This window comes from Callospermophilus lateralis, chromosome 6 (assembly GCF_048772815.1).
Source record: "Callospermophilus lateralis isolate mCalLat2 chromosome 6, mCalLat2.hap1, whole genome shotgun sequence".
NCBI classification, from domain to species: domain Eukaryota; kingdom Metazoa; phylum Chordata; class Mammalia; order Rodentia; family Sciuridae; genus Callospermophilus; species Callospermophilus lateralis.
The window spans coordinates 3123873-3145431 of record NC_135310.1 but is presented as its reverse complement, the minus strand read 5'-3'; the positions used below and the strand labels follow the sequence as shown (position 1 = coordinate 3145431).

General features: G+C 42.0%; 1 protein-coding gene across 2 annotated transcripts; it reads right to left on the bottom strand.

Annotated features, from left to right (window-relative positions):
- Nucleotides 1-289: 289 nt before the first annotated feature.
- Nucleotides 290-19868, bottom strand: Sft2d1 (SFT2 domain containing 1). Of its 2 annotated transcripts, none has more exons than XM_076858045.2 (8): nt 19718-19868; nt 10651-10737; nt 9722-9804; nt 8697-8778; nt 6895-6930; nt 4734-4792; nt 3096-3125; nt 290-828 (listed from the first exon to the last, which is right to left on the bottom strand). In XM_076858045.2, exons 1-8 carry the CDS (start codon nt 19778-19780, stop codon nt 789-791), a joined length of 480 nt encoding a protein of 159 aa, XP_076714160.1. In that variant the 5' UTR covers nt 19781-19868; the 3' UTR covers nt 290-788. The 2 variants fall into 2 exon arrangements, 1 of the variants encoding a protein (XP_076714160.1); XR_013091575.2 differs by lacking the exon at nt 290-828 and adding an exon at nt 6249-6324 and having other exon boundaries at nt 3110-3125.
- Between the last annotated feature and the right edge of the window lie 1691 nt (nt 19869-21559).

Genomic DNA, 21559 nt, shown 5'->3' with positions numbered 1-21559 from the left:
TAGTGCCAGGCCACCACTACCCCTGAAGGCCCCCTCAGGCACTTTGGGGCAGCCAACCCCTCCCACCCCCCATTTCCACCCCTGCCCACAGGGTGGAGGCAGCCTCCTGTCCTTGCTGGCACCTGAGAGGACTAACCCAGCCACCACCATCACAGCCAGGACAGAGACTGTATTTATTTATTTTTTTCTTTTTTTTGTATTTATTTTTCTAAAGAAAGAATATAATGTTGACTGTTGAACTGAATCACTTAAAATACTACAAATTCAACACAGAAGATGTTATTGTTTTTTCCAAGGATGGGTTTATTTCAAATTTTAAAGATATATACACATATATTATTTTTATTACATGTAATAAGCAATTTTAAGCTTACAGTAAAAAGTTTCACATTTTTAAAGTTTTTTTTTTTTAAAAAAAGGATGTCTTAAAAACATAAACACTTTTAAAAAGCCAAATAAGCTAAGGATCTCTCACAGCACAGATTTCTCCCTTAAATATTCACATTTTAAAAGTTGTTTTGAAAAGATTAAAAAAACTGGCTAAAATTATTTAAAATTGGCAATGATTAAAATCTCTTTATCTTTGGAAGAGCATGTTAATGGTACAGCAAAGTTAAAGCTAGGCACATTTAGCTTCTTAACTGAGTGTGTGGTCTGACCAGTACGCAGAAGGGCTTACGCTGTCCTGTGGTTGTTGCTGGAGTGACCACTGCACCAGGAACAGTGTGCTTCACTAGCAAGGGACTCTCAGCATCCCAAGGTGCTTTTCCAGGAGCAGTTTCTGATTTTCAACTTAGAAGAGAAGAGCAGCATTTAAGTACCGCATCCCTGTGACAAGAGGAAGGAAAGCACAGAGAATGTAATCAGTCTGCTCCAGGTTTCCCTGCCAAACTTTCAGTTGCCTTTCTACAATGGGCTTGGTGGGCTCCAGCACGTTGATCAACTACACGGTTTTGAATATCAGTTAAAATCAAAAGCTGAGACTTAAATATTTTGCTAACTTTTGAAATGTTATTTAGAAAATCTTTACCAGCACATATGCTGATTTTAACTCGAAGAAATAAATATAAATACCAAAACTGACAAAAGAATTAACTTTAAAAAAAAACAAAGAAACTGGATTTTAAAAGCAAAATGCTTATTATTGAATCTTAACAATTCCCAAACTTTCACACTTTTATAACCGTATGTTTGAACTCCTACTTAAAATGTCTATTCATTTTTTAAAAACCCTTTTACCTAGACTGTTAAATTTAAAAAAAAAATCTTTTTTAGGGCTGGGGATGTGGCTCAAGCGGTAGTGCGCTCGCCTGGCATGCGTGCGGCCCAGGTTAGATCCTCAGCACCACATACAAATACAGATGTTGTGTCTGCCGAAAACTAAAAAATAAATATTAAAAATTCTCTCTCTCTCTCTTTTAAAATAAAAAAATTTTTTACCTCTTTTTTAGTTGTCATTGGACAATTATTTATTTATATTCAATGCTGAGAATTGAACCTAGTGCCTCACATACGCTAGGCAAGTGCTCTACCACTGAGCCATGGCCCCAGCCTAGACTGTTAAAATTTACAATGATAAAATCTGAGGCTTCTCTTGCATGTTACTTTCCAGTGCAGGATCCTAACTCCTTGGGAAGGGGTGGGTCATTTTCCAGAAGCTGTCCCCTGTCTATGCAGCCTCATGCAAGGCAGGGGTGGACAGTACATCTCAAAACATGGAGAGGCTCCTAGCCAAGTTGCTGAAGTACAATTACCACGTGGACCCTTTTCTACAGTCTTCTCATCTGTAAGTGTCTCTTCTGCTTTTTCTCTTTTTTTAAAGTGGAATAAAAATTTAAAAATAGAAATTCTACCAATTCCCTCCACTGTTCATACTTGGTATATAATTTTGCTGGCTTTTAAAATACATAGGTTTCCAAATTTTACAAAGAAACAAAGCCATGCCTCACCAGAACATTTTTCTTTTTTTTTTTTTTTATTGATTAAAAAAAAAAATGACAGCAGAATGCATTACAATTCTTATTACACATATATACCACAATACGGGTATACAATTTTTCATATCTCTGTTTGAATATAAAGTATGTTGACACTCAATTCGTGTTTTTATACATGTACTTTGGATAATAATGATCATCATATTCCACCATCCTTGCTAATCCCCTGCCCCCTCCCTTTCCCTCTCACCCCTCTGCTCTATCTAGAATTCATCTATTCCTCCCATGCTCTCCCTCCCTACTCCCCTATGAGTCAGCCTCCTTATATCAGAGAACACATTTGGCATTTGGTTTTTTGGGACTGGCTAACTTCAATTAGCATTATCTTCAACGCCATCCATTTACCTGCAAATGCCATGATTTTATTCTCTTTTATTGCTGAGTAAAATTCCATTGTGTACATATGCCACATTTTTTTAAATCCATTCATCCACTGAAGGGCATGTAAGTTGGCTCCACAGTTTAGCTATTGTGAATTGTGCTGCCATAAACATTGATGTGGCTGTGTCCCTGTAGTATGCTGTTTTAAAGTCCTTTGGGTATAGTCCAAGGAGAGGGATAACTGGGTCAAATGGTGACCAGAACCTTTTTCTAAATCTATCAAGTTGAAGGCTGGAATTAGTTTTGTTTTTCTTCCCCAACTAAAACTAATATACTGCTCTGGAAAATGTAAGGAATTAACTGTCATCTTTTGACATGCAGATTACAGATGTTTCTGCTGCTAAAAACATCTACATATCATATACCATTTTCTAGTAACTTTCCCATGTTGTTCAAAAGCAGAATATTTTTTACCAGAGTCTCTGCATCCTACTTACTGAACATGAACAGCTATAGAAGGATCCAGAATCTCTTGTAAAAATTCCCTTACTGAGAAAGTTCATGTGGTAAGACAGGAGTAAATTTCCAGCCTGAACGCATCAACAGAGATTCTTTATATGACAACCTTCTTTTTATCTCTTTAAACAAAAAAGTAGCCAAAGACAACTGAAAAAGTTCTTAAACAATGTTTTAATATAAAAATTATTTAAATTTATGTATTTGTGTAAAAATAGTTAAAGGACCAGAAAGAATAAGACAGAATTCAAACAAACTCACCTTGCATATGGGATGTACGACAGACTATACCTGCAAGAAAAATTCAAGTATGTTGACACTTGTTCTACATCATAGCTTCCTTTATGCCAAGTGGCAATGGCTAGCAGCATGACCAGCATGGCAGCAGAATACTATATCATGGTTCTCAAGATGTGAGCTCAGAACATCAACAGTACCATCTGAGAGCTTGTTAAGGCGTAAATCACTAGCTGGGAGATGTGCTGACTTGAAAGGCTGAGGCAGGAGGATCCCAAGTTCAAGGCCAGCCTCAGCAATTTAGTGAGGCCTGTCTCAAAATAAAGAATAAAAAGGGCTGAGGATGTAGGTCAGTGGCAAAGTTCCCCCTGGGTTCAATCCCTGGTACGGGGAGGGGGCGGTGGGGTGTGGATCACGAGGCCCCCCTGTGACCTCCTCAATCACAAGATTGCTTTATCAAGCATTCTGTACTTTCTTTGTCTGTAAGACCAAACCCAGGGCCTTAAGCAAGCTGGGTGAGCCTCTACTACTGACCTACGCTCCCAGACCAACATTAACAAAAACTCCCTAGGTGATTCTGATGCATACTGAAGTTTGAGCTTCTTATAATAAAAAAGTTATTCTCTTAAGTTATTTTTTAAAAAATAGGAACTTGTAAAATAACAATGTTAAGTATGTTTTCCTTTGGGGATAAATCAATTATTGAGTATAGATAATAAAAGGTAGAATATTAGAGAAAATAAGAGATTCAATTAAATTTCTTCAGATTCTAATGAAAAAGTAAAATATAACACTATATATAACAGCATAGTTATTTTGAAATATGTAGAGAACTATATTTAACATTCACTGATGTTAAATCTATCAGGGAAGGATGGGAATTAGGCCAAAACAATGACTGATCCCAGGATGGGTGACATCAAACAGGAGATCTGAAACAACTGAACTAGGAAGGGGTTACGACAATCAAGACAGGGCTTTAAAAGAACAGGAAAAGCACTCTATCCATCCAACACAGAAGAGGCAAGGAGCTAGCCTAGGGACACCTTTAAGCAGACAACATGCACTGCCTGCCTGCAGGAAGATGAGCTGCAGTGCAAGACACACAAGGGTTGCAAGGAGAGTCTGACCAGGAGAAGGGCACCTCAACATTCAGAGAGGGAGAAGAGAGACAGCTCAAAAGCAGTTCTTAACAAGTAACATAATCGCTGTCATGTAGAGGAAAACTCCAGCCTTTACGGGGCCATACGGGAATAAATTCTTCCTGTGACTGATCACCCAGCAACAGGCAGCAGAACGCCCAGTAAACTGATCCTCCTGGGCGTGTCCCGCATTTCGCCTTTTTGATGGATCCATGTGACATCCCCTACATTTCTTATTTTTCTTTCATGGAACGCACTGCTCTGTAACTTCGTGAGAACACTCCCACTCCCCGCCCGCTACCAGTGTACCAACTCCACAGCTCTCCCAAGGTACCACTGAAGCATGCTGTCAAGAGCAAAAGGATTCACCCCAAACCTCCTTTCCCCTGGTCTTGCAGGAGATCTGGTTCCATAGCATGTGCTTCTAACCCCCATTTTTAGGGCGTTACAGGTTCCAAACAAAATGTTTATAACATTTCAAGTCACTTTAGCTTTTTAACTAGTGTAATAAAAGACTTACCAGGTCATTGATAAGAACTGCAATATGCAGAATAGTAAGGCCAGTCCCTTCTTATGCCACTAATGATAGCAAAAACAGAAAATGGTGAGTTCAAATTTTTAAAAAATACTTTGTACAATTAAGTTCAATTCTTCTTCCCCTTTAAAAATGTAGACATTTTATTTTCTTTATTAAATTGTAATCTGATTTAACAAACTTAAATACCCATAAAGTATATTTCCTTTCAAAAAGTGTCTTTAACTATTAATTTAAATACTGCAAAATATATGACATTAAATAAACTTCACTAAAATAATTGTGCACAGGCTGAAAATATAAAACTTTTAAAGGTTAGGTCTTTGACATTAATGTCAACTTTTCCAGAATCAATATTTAAAATCCTACTTAAATTCACATTTCTTGTGGAATTTACTTACTCATTCCCCTTGCTCCTTTTGAATGATTTTTTTGAAGGAGAACTGTATATTACTATGATCTTCTGGAATATAAATAGTTCCATGGGTGCGTTAAAATAATCTATTTTGACAATTTCTTGACTATCGTTATTTTTATTTTTTACTTTTTTGTGGTACTGGGGTTGAGCCCAGAGCCTTGAGTAAGCTAAGCAAATGCTCGATCACCAAGCTACACTTCCATCCTTATATTTATTTTTTATTTTTATTTACTTATTGCGAATCTTTTTACAAGCAGGCTGATATACTATTCCAAAATAGGAAATCAGTATTCCCCAGGGATGTGCAAAAATTATTTAAGAACATTCTTAGCTGGGCACAGTGGCACATGCCTGTAATCCCACTGGCTCGAGAGGCTGAGACATTGCAAGTTCAAAGCCAACCTCAGCAACTTAACAAGGCCCTAGATAACTTAGCAAGACCCTGTATCTCAAAATAATTTTTTTTTTTAAAGGGCTGGGGATGTAGTTCAATGGTTAAGCATCCCAGGTTCAATCTCTGGTACCAAAAGAAAAACAAATATTCTTTTATTTTTGGAAAATGAAGTCTAGAAGGCATCTCATATAACTAAAGCCAGTCTTAAATGCTCAAAATAAAAAAAGAAAATCAGAATTTTTTTGGTGGGGTGGGGGTAGGGGGGTAACTGGGCATTGAACCCAAGGGTGCTTAACAACTGAGCCATATTCCCAACACTTTTTATTTTGAGACAAGATCTCACTAAGTTGCCCAGACTGGCCTTGAACTTGCGATCCTTCTACCTCAGCCTCCCAAGACACTGGGATAATAGGCATGTACCACCATGACTGGCTTTATAGAATATTTCTTTTTTTCTTTTTTGTACCGGGGATTAAATCCAGGGGCGCTTAATCACTGAGCACATTCCCCAGCCCTTTTTTGTATTTTTTAGAGACAGGGGTCAATGAGTTGCAAAACACCTTGCTAAGTTGCTGAGGCTGGCTTTGAACTTATGGGATCCTCCTGCTTTGGCCTCCTGAGTCATTGGGATTACAGGTGTGTACCACTGCACCAAGCTAGAATATTTCTAAAATATATTGTACAATACCCTTTCTTTTTAAAATGTGATGTTTTCTTGACCGCTTGAGAACTGCCTCAAAACCTCTTGGGAAGGAGGCAAAGGACTGTAAGTAAAGAAATATAATGAAGAATCAGGCACATCAATAAATAAAATGAATTGTTATAATATAATTTCTTCAAGAGCTAATGAAGAGCTGCTTGCTTACTCACAAGTGGTACAGGAGTGACTGACACTCTGCTGTTCCTTGTTGCTAATGTTCTGTTCTCCAGGCCTCTCTACTATTGGCCTGCCTACCTGTCATTCATCACTGCACTTGCTCACTGCTGCTTCCTCCTGTACCAGCATGAAAAGCACAGCCCACGTACAGCAGAGGACCCAGGCATCTGCCTGGGCCTCTCCCCATCCAGGTGTGGTCAGAGGCATCAACACAGCCTAAGTGTAAGTGCACACAAGGGGACCCACTTGTTAACAACCTCCTCTATCTATCTCACGGGCAGCAGTATCTACTTTATGTCCAGTCAACTAGATGTTGCCAAGTCATGTTTTAAGAACACCTGATCTTTGGTAGGTCCTAAGAAACCGAACTTGGGAGTCATTTTGAGATGATGATGTAAGAACACCTCAGGTGCAGAGGGGACAGTTGGCAGAAAGCTAGCAAGCTGATGCAACTTACCCAAAGGGCGGCACACAGGGTGAATATGAGGCAGAGCTACAGGAAGGGAAGATAAGTAATAAACGTGAGATCTTCAAAGTCTAATAAAAACACACTGACTACCTTGCATTCACTTGCATAGGCAATATACCTTACAACTAAAACAATGAGACAGCGGACTAGTTTTACACATATCTTCCACGACTATTCTTTTACTTGAAATCCCTGACTACAATACTCCTTGGCAAAGTAAAGCACCTAATAAATGTTTGATTAAACTGAAAAAACTTTTGAGGTTTAAGAATATTTAGAATGACAAAAAGCTATTCTTATGCTCCTGTTAAAATTTAATAACAGTGCCAATGGTTAGCATTAGCACAACTGGCAGTACATAGTAAGTTCAATTGTACTGAATTTTACATAGTGACCCTAATATTTTTTTTTCATACAAAAGATTACATTATCATTCCACATCCTTATGAAAGCAACTTCAGCCACCCTATGTTTTCACAAGCAGGCTGGAGGTCTAAGCTAGAGACCTATAAGGGACCCTAGTTCTGATACCTATAACCTAGGGGTCCCTGCTAAACAGTGGGCCCATCTAGACGTTTTCTTCTCTTTAAAGAGGTGCACCTATCCACCTGCTCAAAATATTAGAAGGATTTTCTGTGACACACCTGACATAGGGCTGGCAGGCACAGGGGGCTGAGTTAGAAACAAATCTCCATGTCAATAGTGAGTTAGACAGGTTGAGCTGTTCCTCAATATGTCACACAGAGCTATGGTCCCTTGGGGGATACTTGCTGCAATCTAACATTCTCTTCACTACATGTGTTGGTTTAAGGTATACTACTAAAACTGTTAATCATAAATGCCAGAATATTGTAAATAAAACAAATCCAAGCAAAATCTTAGTGGAATAAAAACATTCTGTAGTCTTAACAGTAGGAGATAGTTTCCTAGTAACTTAGGCAAAGTTAAATGCTAAGACATATGTTGATATAAATGCTAATATAGGAAATTCAAAACAACTGGAAGAGTTATAAAAATGATAATAAAAAGCATAAAGTTGAATAAAGAAGCTAAAAATGAGTTGTATTTGAAAAGCTAATGTTAACAGTTAAAAATAAAGTAACACTTATTGGCTAATGCTTATGTTTAAATTCTTTAAATAGCACAAATGTTTTAAGTAAAAAAAAAAAAAAAAAATCTATAAGAGAAGCAGAATAGGTAAGCTGGTACCAGAGGCAGGATGATGAAGTAGAGGAAGGGTTCCTCTACCCATCTCACACAAAACACTCATTTTCAGGTAAAATTCAAAATGTACGATGATGGAAACTTTCTAAGTGTGGCTTTCATACCCCCCCACCCCTGGTTTAAGATAAAGAGAACATGTCATTTAAGAGTGATGACTGATAGGAACAGAATCCCCAATGCAATGAAGGGCAACTTAAAGGTGTGGTCACAGAAGCCATATTGACAGAATTATTTGTCCTCTAGTAAATAGGGAAGGGACAAAAACCAAACGACAAATATGCCAATTCTACCTGAGGTAGACTCAGAAGTCACCTGTCTTCTCCTCCTAACCCTCCAAAGATCACAGACCATCCAACAATCTATAGGCTGGAAAATGAAAACATACCCAGCTCCAGTCTTTGTTATAATTATAATTACAGAGCTACAAAAATAGTAAGCAGGCTTCTTCAATCCAATAACTTTAAACAACACTCTATAATTCAAATTCTTTAACAACACGGCCTTGAGGACATAATAATGAAAAACACTACAACATATGTTTTTTAAAACTGCCAATATTTACTTACAAGCATAATGACTGTTGCAAGTACTCTAGTTTTTTCAAACATTTTCTTTAGCTGCTTCACGGGTCCCATTAAAAAGCACGTACTATTTGGAAAAAAAATAACAGAGATCACGTTCATTTGTCTGGCTAAACAAAAATAGACTTTTAAAAAAAGAAACCTTGTTAGCTCTCTCCCTCAATCTGTTTTGCTTTTCGTTGACTTTACAGGACACTTGCCAATTCTTCCAGCAGACAAACTACAGTCTGTGCCATCAACTTGCCTGCATCATGAGAGGTGAGGAGGCCTGGGTCACTCCTTGGAGCAAGAGTAGGGCGCAACAAGGTGTCCCCAGAGGCTTGCTTTTCCATTCTCCTACCATGTGAGGGAGGGGAAGGGGGCATTCACCCCCCCACAGGATGTGGCCTTTACCAGACAACTGAATCCTAGCTCTTGGGCTTCCTAGCCCTTGAAGTTATAAGGAATAAATGTCTGCTTTTATAAATTAGGAAATCTCAAACCCCAACCTAATACAGCTACCCTGTCATTGCTGGGGCACCAATTTTATGTTCTCTGCCCTGTACCAACAACTTCAGATCTTTTTCTGGCTTACTGTTTGATTTTTCCCTCATAAAACCCAAGCTCCACAAGAGAAGAACAAGCCTGGGCTCTGGAGCCCTGTGTCTGCCCCAGGCAACTTATGAGGATCAAATGGTGAGCAAGTGACCTGCCCACTCTGCACTACCATCTCCAGCTAAATACAATACTGGTACCTGCCCCATAAACCTGCTATCCTGACACCATGCACTCAGAATAGTCCCTGGTGCACAGTACATGCTCCTACAAATGCTGGCTACTCATAGTAGTACTCTGTATTATGGTAGCTGGCCACATGGCTGGAATCACTAGGTATTTATGGAATAAAGTCTGGCTGAATTTACAACATGTGTAGACCTATGGAAACATCCTATTAGCAAAGTGCTATGAGAAAGGCAAATTTGAAAGTGACAGCAAACAAGCTATTTTGAGAAGCTAAATTATATCCATACCTGGCTAATGCAGCAAGATTCCCAAGGGTATAAAACACTGCAAAAAGCTTTACGCCTCCAGGAAGCCACAGCAATCCAGTTCCCTGAGTCAGACATTACAATGAGGTAAAAATGATTTTATAATCTTAAAGGCTTAAAATGTAAGTGTTACTACAGTAATACAGTAGCAACACTGTATTATATGACAATGTTTAAATAGAAATGAGTCCAGTTACATAGTAAAAACAGTTAATTTTCAATGATATACATTAAATTGAATCCTCTGCCTATTTTCCTAAACATACATAAATAAGCCAGGAGAAAACTGTCTTTGTATTTGTTCAGTAAATCTTATGCTATTTAAAGTAAACATCCATTTTAAATGGCCAGTTAAAAAAGGTAATAAAGTCGGGCGCAGTGGTTCACCCCTGTAATTCCAATAGCTCAGGAGTCTGAGGCAGGAGGATTGCGAGTTCAAACCAGCCTCAGCATTGGTGAGGTGCTAAGCAACTCAGTGAGATAATGTCTCTAAATCAAATACAAAAAAGGATTGGGGATGTGGCTCAGTGGTTGAGTGCCCCTGAGTTCAATCTCCGGTACCAAAAAAAAAAAAAAAAGGGTAATAAACATATCTAAATTTTTGACTTTCCAGTTCTCTTAACTCATGTTGACTTTTCTTTTGTTTTCTTATCAGAGCTGGGGATTGAACCTGGGCCTCTCGCATGTGAGGCATGATTTTTCTTAAAATTATTTCAATAATTCTTAGAACTCCCCGAACTACTGATTTCTGCATCTTTTTATTAATCTGTATCCCTTTATTTTGGGTGACTATGCTCCATCAAAACAGTCTTAACGGGAATTCAGATAAAGCAGATTGCTTATTTGTATCAAATGGGATATTAATCTAATACAAAATAAAAATAATTAAGCAATATAAAGCCTTAACTCACAAGGATAGAAAAGAAAATGCCAGCCACAAAGCATATGATAAACCATTTCAATCTGGTGTTGAAACTAAGAGACGAGGCATCCAGGACCTAAGGGAAGAAGGGACAATTGAGAACATGTTCTTAAATCACCATGCACTAAACTGATTATTCTAACTTATGGCAATGTTTTACCTTAACAATACACTGAACCTTTGATTTCTTTTGTACATTGTAGTGTCACTACCACGGTGGTGGAGGACATATGAACATGGTCTGTATCAGGTGACACTGAGGAATAACATAATTTTGCCAGGTTTGGTAGTAGTAGTTAGTACAGCCCTTAGCTGTTCAGGGCCACAGATGATACTGATCTGGATAAAATGACATCATGTGTGAGGTATGTTGTGACACACTTGAGGATGTAAAGTGGGAAAGATAAGGCAAAGCAGGCAACAGATGGTAACTGAAGCTGGGTGTGGCACACAGGGTTCATCCTACATTCCCTCAACTTCTGCAGGTCTTAAAGCCTGGGATGGGATGCTCCTACAAGAACTGTTCTCAGCAGAATCCTTTAAGAGGAATGAGGGAGGCTTCAAGGGAAGCAGAAGGTACCAAAAAAGGCAGTGTTTCAGCTGGAGGTCCGACTGGGCCCTGGTGATGAGTGGCAAGAGTGAAGGGCTGCCTAAGGCAGGCTGGCACTCTGCAACCCCTTCCCAGTGGGTGACTGCAAGACTTACAGGGGGCAGCAGCAAAGGACACTGCAGGGCCTGAGCAGGACACCTGGGCAGGCACCAGTACCTTTGGACAACATCCACTCTCAAAAAGCTCTCTTGAGAGCCTTAAATACCTCTTCCACCATGAAAAGACTAGCTACATACCATGCAAATTCTAACCCAATTATGTAGGAAGAAGCAGAAGCATACTTTGAACAGTACAGTGATGACCTAGTGAATTTAGACTACAAGGCACTATTAAAATTTATCTTTCCAATGAATTTGAACAACTGTCAACAGTCTTGAATTAAATCCCTAAATTTAAATTTCTAACTTACATATTATATCACTTAAAAATAAGACCACATGCTTATAATGTATTTTCAAGAATAATGAAACAAAATCAGGAAGTTTATATACAACAGTTCACAATACCTTTGGTTAAAGCCTTACCTCAGTAGTCAAGCTGAGAATCCACATGCAGCATGAAAATCAGACAAAAACTAAGTACTATGTCAATATCACACAAATCACTTTTAACATTTTTTTTAAAGTTTGCTTTAATTCATAAACATTTTCAGCAGTGTCATAGCCAAACAAATTACCTGGTTTTAGATAAAGAATGAACTTGTCTACGAGAACATCTAAATTTCATTCTGATCAGAAAAAACATATACCAAGTACATTTTAACTACCTAGAACAGAATACAACCTAAAGCCTGCACACTATTTCATTTTAAAAAAATTAGAAACATTCATGGTTTCATTCTATCATTTCATAATATATATATACATATATACCATACATATATGGTGCACACCATAAATATACACAACTTTTATGTCAATTAAAAAGTGGAAATAGTACACTGATCATGATTACTAATGACGTAAAACTACAATGATGTCAGGATTTAAGTGGAAAAGAAAAAACATTCATTTAACTTTCCTTTGCAAACTTAAGTCACCCCATTGTTTCCATGTTCAACGGTTCATTTTTCCACTTATTTTTCCTGCAGTAGTGGAATGGCATGGCTAACTGTACAATAGGTCTTTTGCCTATCATTGCCATCTTTTATGTGATGATCTTTAAAATGAAAATAAAGATAAATTATTTCCATTTGTAAATACAGAATAATCAAATCCATTAGCAAATGACTTGTGTTCCAGGTACAGGAAAAAAAAAACCACCACAGATTTCCCGACTCTTAAGAAAATTCTACAATGCTTCAACATGCAAGAAAACCTGGCTCTGCATTTCTAAGTAAGAGAAAGAGCCACCCCCTCCTTTGTTTTGCATAAGATCTATGTGCTATTTTCTTCTTTGACCTTGTTGGGAAACAATGGGATGAGGAACTATCCCACTAAACCAGCAACTCTGGTGATTACTTAGTCTTAGGACAAAAATACAAACTGCTATCCCCCTCCCCTTCAATTGCCACCAATTATTTTACTTGTCACCAACAGAAGAGGAAGCAAAGAGAAAGGGTCTCAAGAGTAAAGGCCCCTCTCCCCATTCTCAGGGCCTTCTTCCTGCTGCAGTAAACAAAGTACTGCCTGCAACCAAACTGCACTTAAAAAAAGAAAAAGAAAACCAGTCAGGAAACAAGAGAGGAAAACATACTAAGGATGCTAATTTGTAGCCAGCAACAGCAGAGCTAAGCCACTACATGGCTGGGGGTGCTAGTGGGTCTGGGGTTGGTTCCCAGCTACTGCCATGGAAGAAAGGTAATATGCTGTGGCTTTCAATTCCTACACCAAACCCAGTATTCCTACCTATCCTTTTTCAAAATAATGATGTCAAAAGAAAAAAAAAAAGATCAGAAAGCAAATGAGCAGAAGTGTCTAAGACCCCTTTGGAATGGGCTCCACACCACACCTCCTTGGGGTCCTCTCCTTAAGGCCATTCCAAATAGTACTGCCCACTAGTTACTCAAGCTCACAAGCTCAAGAGCCGCCCTCACCCTCTTAATTGGTCACCTCTGCTCTTCTTATCTCATTCAGTCCTGTTCTGATCCTTGTGATGTATCCATGTGAACAGCCTGGTCTTTTTGTTTCCCTAACCTATATTGGCCTCCGCCACCCTCCCCAACTCCTCACACTTCCCACTCCCAGGGCTCACTTCCTACCTGAAATCCCTTCCTACTGCACTGCCAAAATCCAGTATGTAGCTTAATGATAAAACTTCTCCCAGCAGCAAGTTGACTCAATAGCTACCACTTGGGCTGCTCCTCAGCCTTGGGGGAGCCCTTATCAGGTCCTTGGACTTCACCTTTTTCAGTGGAAATTACATGTTGCTCTGGTTCCCAGGTCAGGTCTTCTCCTATTAGCTCTGGTGGTCCTGCCCACCTGTTTTAGGACCCAGTCCTTCAGACACTCTCCAAAATTAACATTAATGGGGTTTTTCTCTAGTATACCATCCTAAGACCATGACCATCTACTTTTAAACATGCTTAAGCCTTTTCTATCTTAAACATACAAAATCTCTCCTGATGTCACCCTCGGCCCTCTGCACACTCACCTACTGGTTTAAAGAATGGATACTGAGTGCTGCTATTTGTTCTAAGTGCTGGGCAAGGGCACTAGCGCCTAGACCTATGTGGTCTCATCTCCACTTCAGCAGCACCAGACCCTCAACACTTGCCTGGGGGCCAGGCTCTACAGCTCATCCTAAGGCACTGCCTTCAAATGTCCAGTGTTCCTGTGTCCCCTCCCTCTGCAGTCTCAGCTTCCTCTCCCCAGAAGGGAAGAGCTTCTTCCTGATCCTGTCTTCACCTTCTTTCCTCTCCCCTAACCACCTCCGCAAGATCCACAAGAACAGCAAGTTCAACAGGAAAGGGAATTCTGAAGATACAGAGGGCACACCAACTCAAACTCAGCCTTGCCTGCTCACACCAGGCAGGCAATCCACTGCACATGGACCTAGCAGGAACTCACCCACCACCTGGGTGCAATGCAGACCCAAAGACCAGTCCCCAAGAATGCTTCTCAGATGCCAATTGTTTGTTTTCCTTGCACTTCTGACCGACTGCCTAAAACCCCCTCCTCAGGTTCCATGATTCCTCTAAAGCAGCTCTTGGAACTCAGGGAGACACTTGCTTACCTTCGCTGGTTCATTATGAAGGATGTCATATAGGATTCAGGGGAGAGAAAGGCACTGGGCGAGGTAAGGGGCACGGAGCCTCCAGGGTCAACTGGGGCTTACACCCTCTGGGAGCCTCTCTGTGTTCAGAGCCCTGTCCTTCACTGCATAGGTAGATTACATCTCTGGCCACTGGTGATTGACAACCTTCAACTCTCCTGGATGGCTGGAGGACAAGACTAATAGTTCCAAATCCTCTAATCCTGCCTTGGTCTTTCAGGGGATCAGCTCCCATCCTGAAGCTACCTGTAGGCCGATTCACTGGCATACAGAAAAACACTATTGCATCAGAGATTCCAAGGATTTTAGGAGTTGTATGCCAAGAAGCAGGAGGAAGACCAAATACATATTCCACAATATGAGAGCAGATGTTATACTTCCAACCCTGTGATAAAAGGAAAGAGAGCTTAATTTGTACAATAGGTTGTTTTTTTCTTATTACCATCTTCCATGTGATGAACTTTTAAGTGAAACATTAAGACAAATTACTTCCACTTGTAAACACAGTCGATCCACAAGCGACTTGTCTCAAAACTTGTGAGTTCCCGTGTTCCTCCAAAATCCATGTGTTAAAACCCTAAACACCAAGGTGATAAAGGAAGGAGGTAGAATCTTTGAGAGGTGATAAGGTCATGGGAACAGAGACCCAGAGAGCTTCCCTGGCCCCTTTCAACCAGGAAGACACGGCAAGAAAGTATATCTACAAATCAGAAAGCAGCTCTCACCAAACACAGGATTACTGGTACCTTTGTATTAGACTTCTGGCCTCCAGAACTGTGAGAAATAAACTTTTATTGTCTATAAGCCACCTAGCTAAAGTATCTTGTTAGAACAACCAGAAGAGACTGAGATACCTTGCAACTTATTAAAGTTGGGGTGAATAAAAGACCTGTGGAGCACATTCCCTTGTGAGATCCTTCCTATGTGACTAACAACAGATGCTCTTCTCCCAGCAGCTGTTCAAGTCCAACCTCTCAGCACTCACCTGTCTGGCCCGCAAGTCTTGAGAACAGATACTGCGTAGCAAGTACTTGATAGGCTCTAGATGTACAACAGTAGACAGGACAGACAAGACCTTACGTTCAATGACAAAAAGCCAACAACAAATCAAAGGTAGTGACAGAAGGAGGCAGGTTATACAGAGGAAGCACAGGGGTAATGAGTACTGCAACCAGGAAGGGCCTCTCTGAAGACACAGGAGCAAGGAATACAATCTTGAAAAGAGCCAGGCTGGGGCACTTCAGAGAAAAGAAATGCCACTGCCAGAAAAGAGGCTTGGCCTGAGGGCACATGCTGGAACACGGTGAGCCCTGGGGACACAAAGGAGGAGGTGGAAGCCAGGCAGGGCAGCTCTGAGAGGCCATGGGACAGTCTGGATTTACTTCAATGGTGTTCTACTGTGAGGACACACAATGGGATCCTCTTAAGACTGGACTTACAGGCCTCTCCCTTCTTGAATTCTTCCAGATATCTCATAAGGAAGGCCCAGAACTCTGGCTACTTGGCATCTCCCAAGGACTCAAGCCACCTCAGCAGGATAAAACAGCCCAGGCTTCTGAACACCTCCCAACACCCACTGCCTCACCCAGCTTCTCGGCTGGCAGAGGGCCACCCCCATCCCAGGGCTCTTACATCACGTCCCCAACAAGACATAAGGATAGGTAAAAAGCAGACATGTAGGACAAAACAAGAGTGGGCCATGATTCAAAGCCTACTTTCACATGGATTAAAAGTCCAGATTTAAAGGTCATTTTCCCAAACTTCGATCACAAACAGCACTATTAAGTCAATTATAAGACCTTAGCCACAAATCCATAAATAACTTCTTTCCTCACCTGGACCTAAAAGAAAATCAGGTCAGAGAATGCCTCTGTTCAACAAATTCTCATGATTTGTATTTTTAGGGTCTAATTACTTCATCTATGTCACACTCTCCAGTAAACTCTTGGTGTCACACCAACATAGTACTGTTTAAGCTCACAAAGCAGAACATTGAACCCTGGTGGAGAAATGATTCACAATTTCCACCAAAAACAAAGAAGAACAGAAAGTGGCCCTTAGTGGGTAATGGTCAACATGTCCAGTCACCAACACAAATGAGGACTAACATGCCCTCTTAAGTCACATCTCTGCACTATAGATATTATGTGCATAAATGTGCCTTGCTAAACTGCAGCCAGCACCTTCCTCTGGGTGGGCGCTGTTTTCTTTTTCTCAATAAAATCAACCTGTGCCTCACTTTGTCCCAAACTTAAATTCTTTACTGCAACAATATTAAGGATCCTCACAGCCTAAGAAGAGGTCCACTTCCTTTTAGGGAACCTCCTTGGAACCCCAGTCCTGGTGACACAATGAGCTTATTCTTCTACCACCAAATCTCATATCTATTACTAGCAAGCACACCATGAACACAGTCGTCTCTAACCTCAAGTTCAAGTACCCCATTTTCTGGACATCACTCCTTCCTTTCAGCACCTCTAGTCAGCCACCCACCAACATCCACAGTCCAAGGGTCTACCACCTTCCCTCCATCCAAACTCCCTATGCCCTGTTGGTCTCCCAGTCAGTCCCCATGTGCATTCACCAGACAAATCTGAACCCTGTCCTGCACTTCCACTGCAAATGTGGCTAGAGAGAAAATGCTCACCTTGCCAATTCTCACTTTCAGTTTAGGACCACTACCAGCAGGTGGGGATGAGGAACTACAAGTCTACTGTGATTCCCTATGGACTCACTACTCCCAGTCTTCTGAACCACTACTTTATACCTCTTCCTTAGACTTCTAAGACCCACCTCCTCCAGACTCATGGCTGGGAACCTTATTTCCTATTTCAGTGAGAACAGCTCAGGAATCACTGAAGAACTCACCTGCTCCACCTACCACGTCTGCATCTGCATCTGCATCTGCTTCCAGCAGCTTGCACAATTCTCTTCCCACTGCCCATCCAATCCTACAGCTTCCCAATCACTGCCGCACACCCAGGAGGCACCCTGCAAAGGTACTGTGTTGCCTGAATCATATTTTTCTCCTTTCCTGGATCATATGCAAGTCTGCAGAAACATCCAGTATTTTCCAGCTTTAAAAATAAAATGTTGGGAGGCTGGGGAGGAGGATTGCAAGTTCAAAACTAGCCTCAGAACTTAAGTGAGACTTTGTCTCAAAATAAAAAATAATAAGGGGTGGGGCTCAGTGGTTAGGTATCCCTGGGTTCAATCACCAGTACCAAAAAAATAAATTAAATAAAATGTTGGGGCTAGGGATATAGGTAAGCAGTCTAACAACATTTGTCTAACAGACCCTGGGTTCTATATCCAGCACTGCAAAAAAAGATGACCCTACTTTATCATCCCACCACTATCTACTTCTTTGCCTTACAGCAAAATCACTGAAATACTATAGTCATCATCTCTTTCTTTCTTCCCTCCAGAGCCATAGATAACCACCACAACCAATGACCTCGATTGATAATCTCAGCTCTTAAGGGATCCATTGTAGCATATGAAACCCTCTCTTCCCTCCCTTCCTAGGATGTCTCTCTAGGTTGGTTCTCCTTCCTCACCTGTTGTCGCCTGCTCACCCTCCTAACCTTACACACCAGAGATATCCAGAGATGTCTCAAATCTTAGACTCAACTTTTTTCTTACACCCAACCCTTTTGCAAGTTCATCTCTCTTATTTCCTCCTTATGACTCCAGAAATTTACCTTCAACTGATTTCCTGTCACCTCCACTTCACGTTTCCTGGCACTTCAGACAGCATCTATGCTGAAGTGATTTTCTTCCCTGAATCTGCACCTTCCACATCCCAGTTAAAGTTGCCTCCATCTTTCCAGTCACTCAATTCAAAACCACAGAGGCAGCCTTGACTCCTCTTGCTCTCACATTCAATCTAAATATTGTAACTCTACACTCAACACGTTTACAGAGTCTGCCCATTTTCACCACTGTCATTTCTATTATGAATTCAAGCAACCCAGTGAGCCATCTCTTACTGGGACTACTTCCTACATTAGTCTCCTGACCAGCCTCTGGGTTTCCACCTATATTCTACAGTCAGTTCTCCATAGAGCAACGAGAAATATCCTTTAAATCCACTGGGTACTTTGTCACTCTGCCAAAAGCCATCCATCCCACACTTAATAAAGCTAAATGTTTTCTACAGTGTAGGAGACACAACAAGTTTGGCAATCCCATTCCTGCCGTTACCTCCTATGCCTGTCTCTTTCCCTCTGCTCCAGTCACCCTATCTTAGCCTAGAATCTGAGGAACACACAAGGTTCTCTGGGACCCTTCTCCATAACTCTCCCAGAGGCCTGCAGCTCTACACTCACATGCCACCCCCACAGGGAAGCCTCCTCCAGGACCCGATACAATATGCAATCCCTCACTCCTGGACCTGCTGATTATTTCTTCAGCGCTTAGTGCTGCCTGATGCATTATGCATTTGTTTATTAAATGTTCCCCAATTAAAACGTGTGGGAAAGGCCTTTGTGGTCACTGCTAACTAGCATCTTGAACAGTGCCAAGCAAAGCTGGGAACCTGAAGATTTGCTGAATGAACAACATTCTTCAACACAAATCTCTACACATCTTGCTCAACTCCAGATAGTAGCCTCAAGAGAAAGGACAATATCAATTTCATGTCCCCAAGGTTCTCAGCAGCACTGTGCAACAGACCTTCCTGGAGTGGAAATGTGGTAAACATGCACTGCCCATACAGTGTCCACACGTGCCTAATGAACGCTTGAAATACAGGTTCAATATAGGGCAGTGCGACTACGGAGCTAAATTATAAATTTTATTAAATTTTAATTAGCTTCAATGTAAGTGGCCACGCATGGCTCTCTATGGCCACCCTCTAGTGTGGAACAAACAGCATAAGGCCCCAGCGGCAGCCGGCCTCGGAGTTCCGCTCGCGGGGCCGAGGCCGCGCCCGCCCGAGCGCTTCCGCGCAGCCCCACCGCACCTCTCAACTCGGGGAAGCCGCTTACCAGGCTCGCCCAGCCTCCCGGGGACCGTGCAGACACAGGGCCGCTCGTCCTTTAAGAGGCCTTCGCTAGACCTCAGGCCGCGGCAGACGACTCCGCTCGTCCGGACCCGTCCTCCTCCAGGCTCCCGAGCCCGGCAGGCCCGGACCGCGGAGCGCAGAGCGCGCGGGCCCCGGCGGCCCCGGCCAGCACGGCCGCCCCACGCCCCCCTCTCCCTCCTCGCCGCGGCCGGGCGCGCTTGCTACCTGCGCGGTCAGGCCCTGCTCCTCATCGTCCTGGCCGCTCAGGACGCGCCGCAACTTCTCCATGGCCCAGTCTGCGGGCCGCAGAGCCTGCCGCTCGCGCCCACCCGGAAACTCGGAACCGAGTCCCCTCCACCGTCGCGCCGACCGGAAGTCCGGCTTGGCGCTTCCGGCGCGCCCGTGAGGCCACCGTAGCTAGCTGTGCGCTCACGCGCGTCGGCGCCCCGCCCACCCCGCGCGCTAGGGCTGGGTGCACCCAGCAGCGGCACGAGTCTTCGGGGGTCAGGTCCGTGCTGCTGCGCGGCCCGCTGGTCCGGAGGCCGACGCCGGCGCTGCAGGATTCTGGCAGGTTTCGCACTGTCGGGACGTCGCAGCAGGCGGCTGTTCCCCCCGCCCGCGAGAGCCGTGCTGGTCTCCGCGAGGCCGCCCGCCCTCCGGGCTGCAGTGGCACTGCGGCCCCGCAGCGACCGTCCGCCGCCCTCCGTCCGGCCTGGCGACGACCCTAGCGGATGGGGAGGTGGCATTCCCTCCCTCCCTCCTCCCTCCACCTTGCCGAGAAAGATCTCAGAGGTCCAGGGAGGGTTGGACCTTTCCATCGACCTCCCCACCGTCACCGATAGGTTCTGCTCCTCCGATTGCTTGTCGATTTGTTAACATGGCTGAAAAAGCCTCGTTTAACTTCTCACCCACTTTCCCCTTGGCTGAAATCGGATCCTTAAAAGGGGGTCCCCGAAAGACGTTCGTGTTGATCCTGTTGCCTCCAGGAGAGATTGTATCTGATAAAAACAGCCAGAAGACCCCTAGAGAATGGGGTCCTATACTTCCTGTGACAAAACAGCCCGGGGACAAAATATTTGTCCTATTTATAGTAAAGTGTGAAGTTTATCTTTTTATCTCTTAAAAGATCAGGAAGTGGGTGGTAATTTGGAGAATAAACCTCTATACGTCTATTTAAGAAAGTATAGTCGCAGGCAATGGTATGTGCTTGTAATATCTATGATTTAGGAGGTTGAGGCAGGAGAAACTTGAAGTTCTCCTGAAAGCTCAATGCCTACTCAGCAACTTAGCAAGGCCCAGACTCAAAATTTAAAAAAATAAAAGTCTCTGGATGGAGCTAAGTGGTCCAGTGTCCCTGGGTTCAATCCCCAGTACCACCAAGATAAATAAAGAAGAAAAAGGAAGCATAGAATACATGAATAAGTACTTTAAAGATTCTAGTTTCCCTTATGAAAATGATGAAATAAAGTAATGAAAGTGTTTTTCCAAGAATTATATGAGGTTGAAACATGAAATTGCCAATGATCAACTAAAATAGTTGAAACTAAAAAGGGCAACATCATATGGTCAATCTACTTGGGTAAAAACTTTTATACCCAAGTATTATTGAAGCTTTAAGGATGTTGTGGGATTTTTTTTTTTTTTTTTTACTTTTACACCCTATATAAAAGCATATAGTTTCCTTAAAAACACCCCATAAGTTTGCTGAGACAAGACCCTTATAGAGATGACGTAAAGGTTTATGGTAGAATGAATCGGTCATAACTTTCCTATGTTCATATGTGAATACATGACCAGTGAAACGGCACATCATGTGTAACCACAAGAATGGGCTTCTAATTATAATAAGCTATACTCCATGTATATATGTCAAAATATACTCTACTGTCATGTATAGCTAAAACAAACAAAACGAATGGGCTTTGGCATTAAACTGAGGGTTAGAATCCTTACTCTACCCTTTTGTAACAGCAGGGTTAAGGACAGGGCAACCTAAATTTGTTTCATTTTTCTGATATGTGAAAATCAACATATTTCCTACCTTTCCGGTTTTATGAGGATTAAATG

Coding starts and splice junctions, on each gene's coding strand:
- Sft2d1 (XM_076858045.2), bottom strand. CDS start 19,780: ATGGAGAAGTTGCGGCGCGTCCTGAGCGGCCAGGACGATGAGGAGCAG. Junction 4,793..6,894: donor CCCTGTGTGCCGCCCTTTGG/GTAAGTTGCATC, acceptor TGCTATCATTAG/TGGCATAAGAAGGGACTGGC. Junction 829..3,095: donor TCGTACATCCCATATGCAAG/GTGAGTTTGTTT, acceptor CTCTTGTCACAG/GGATGCGGTACTTAAATGCT.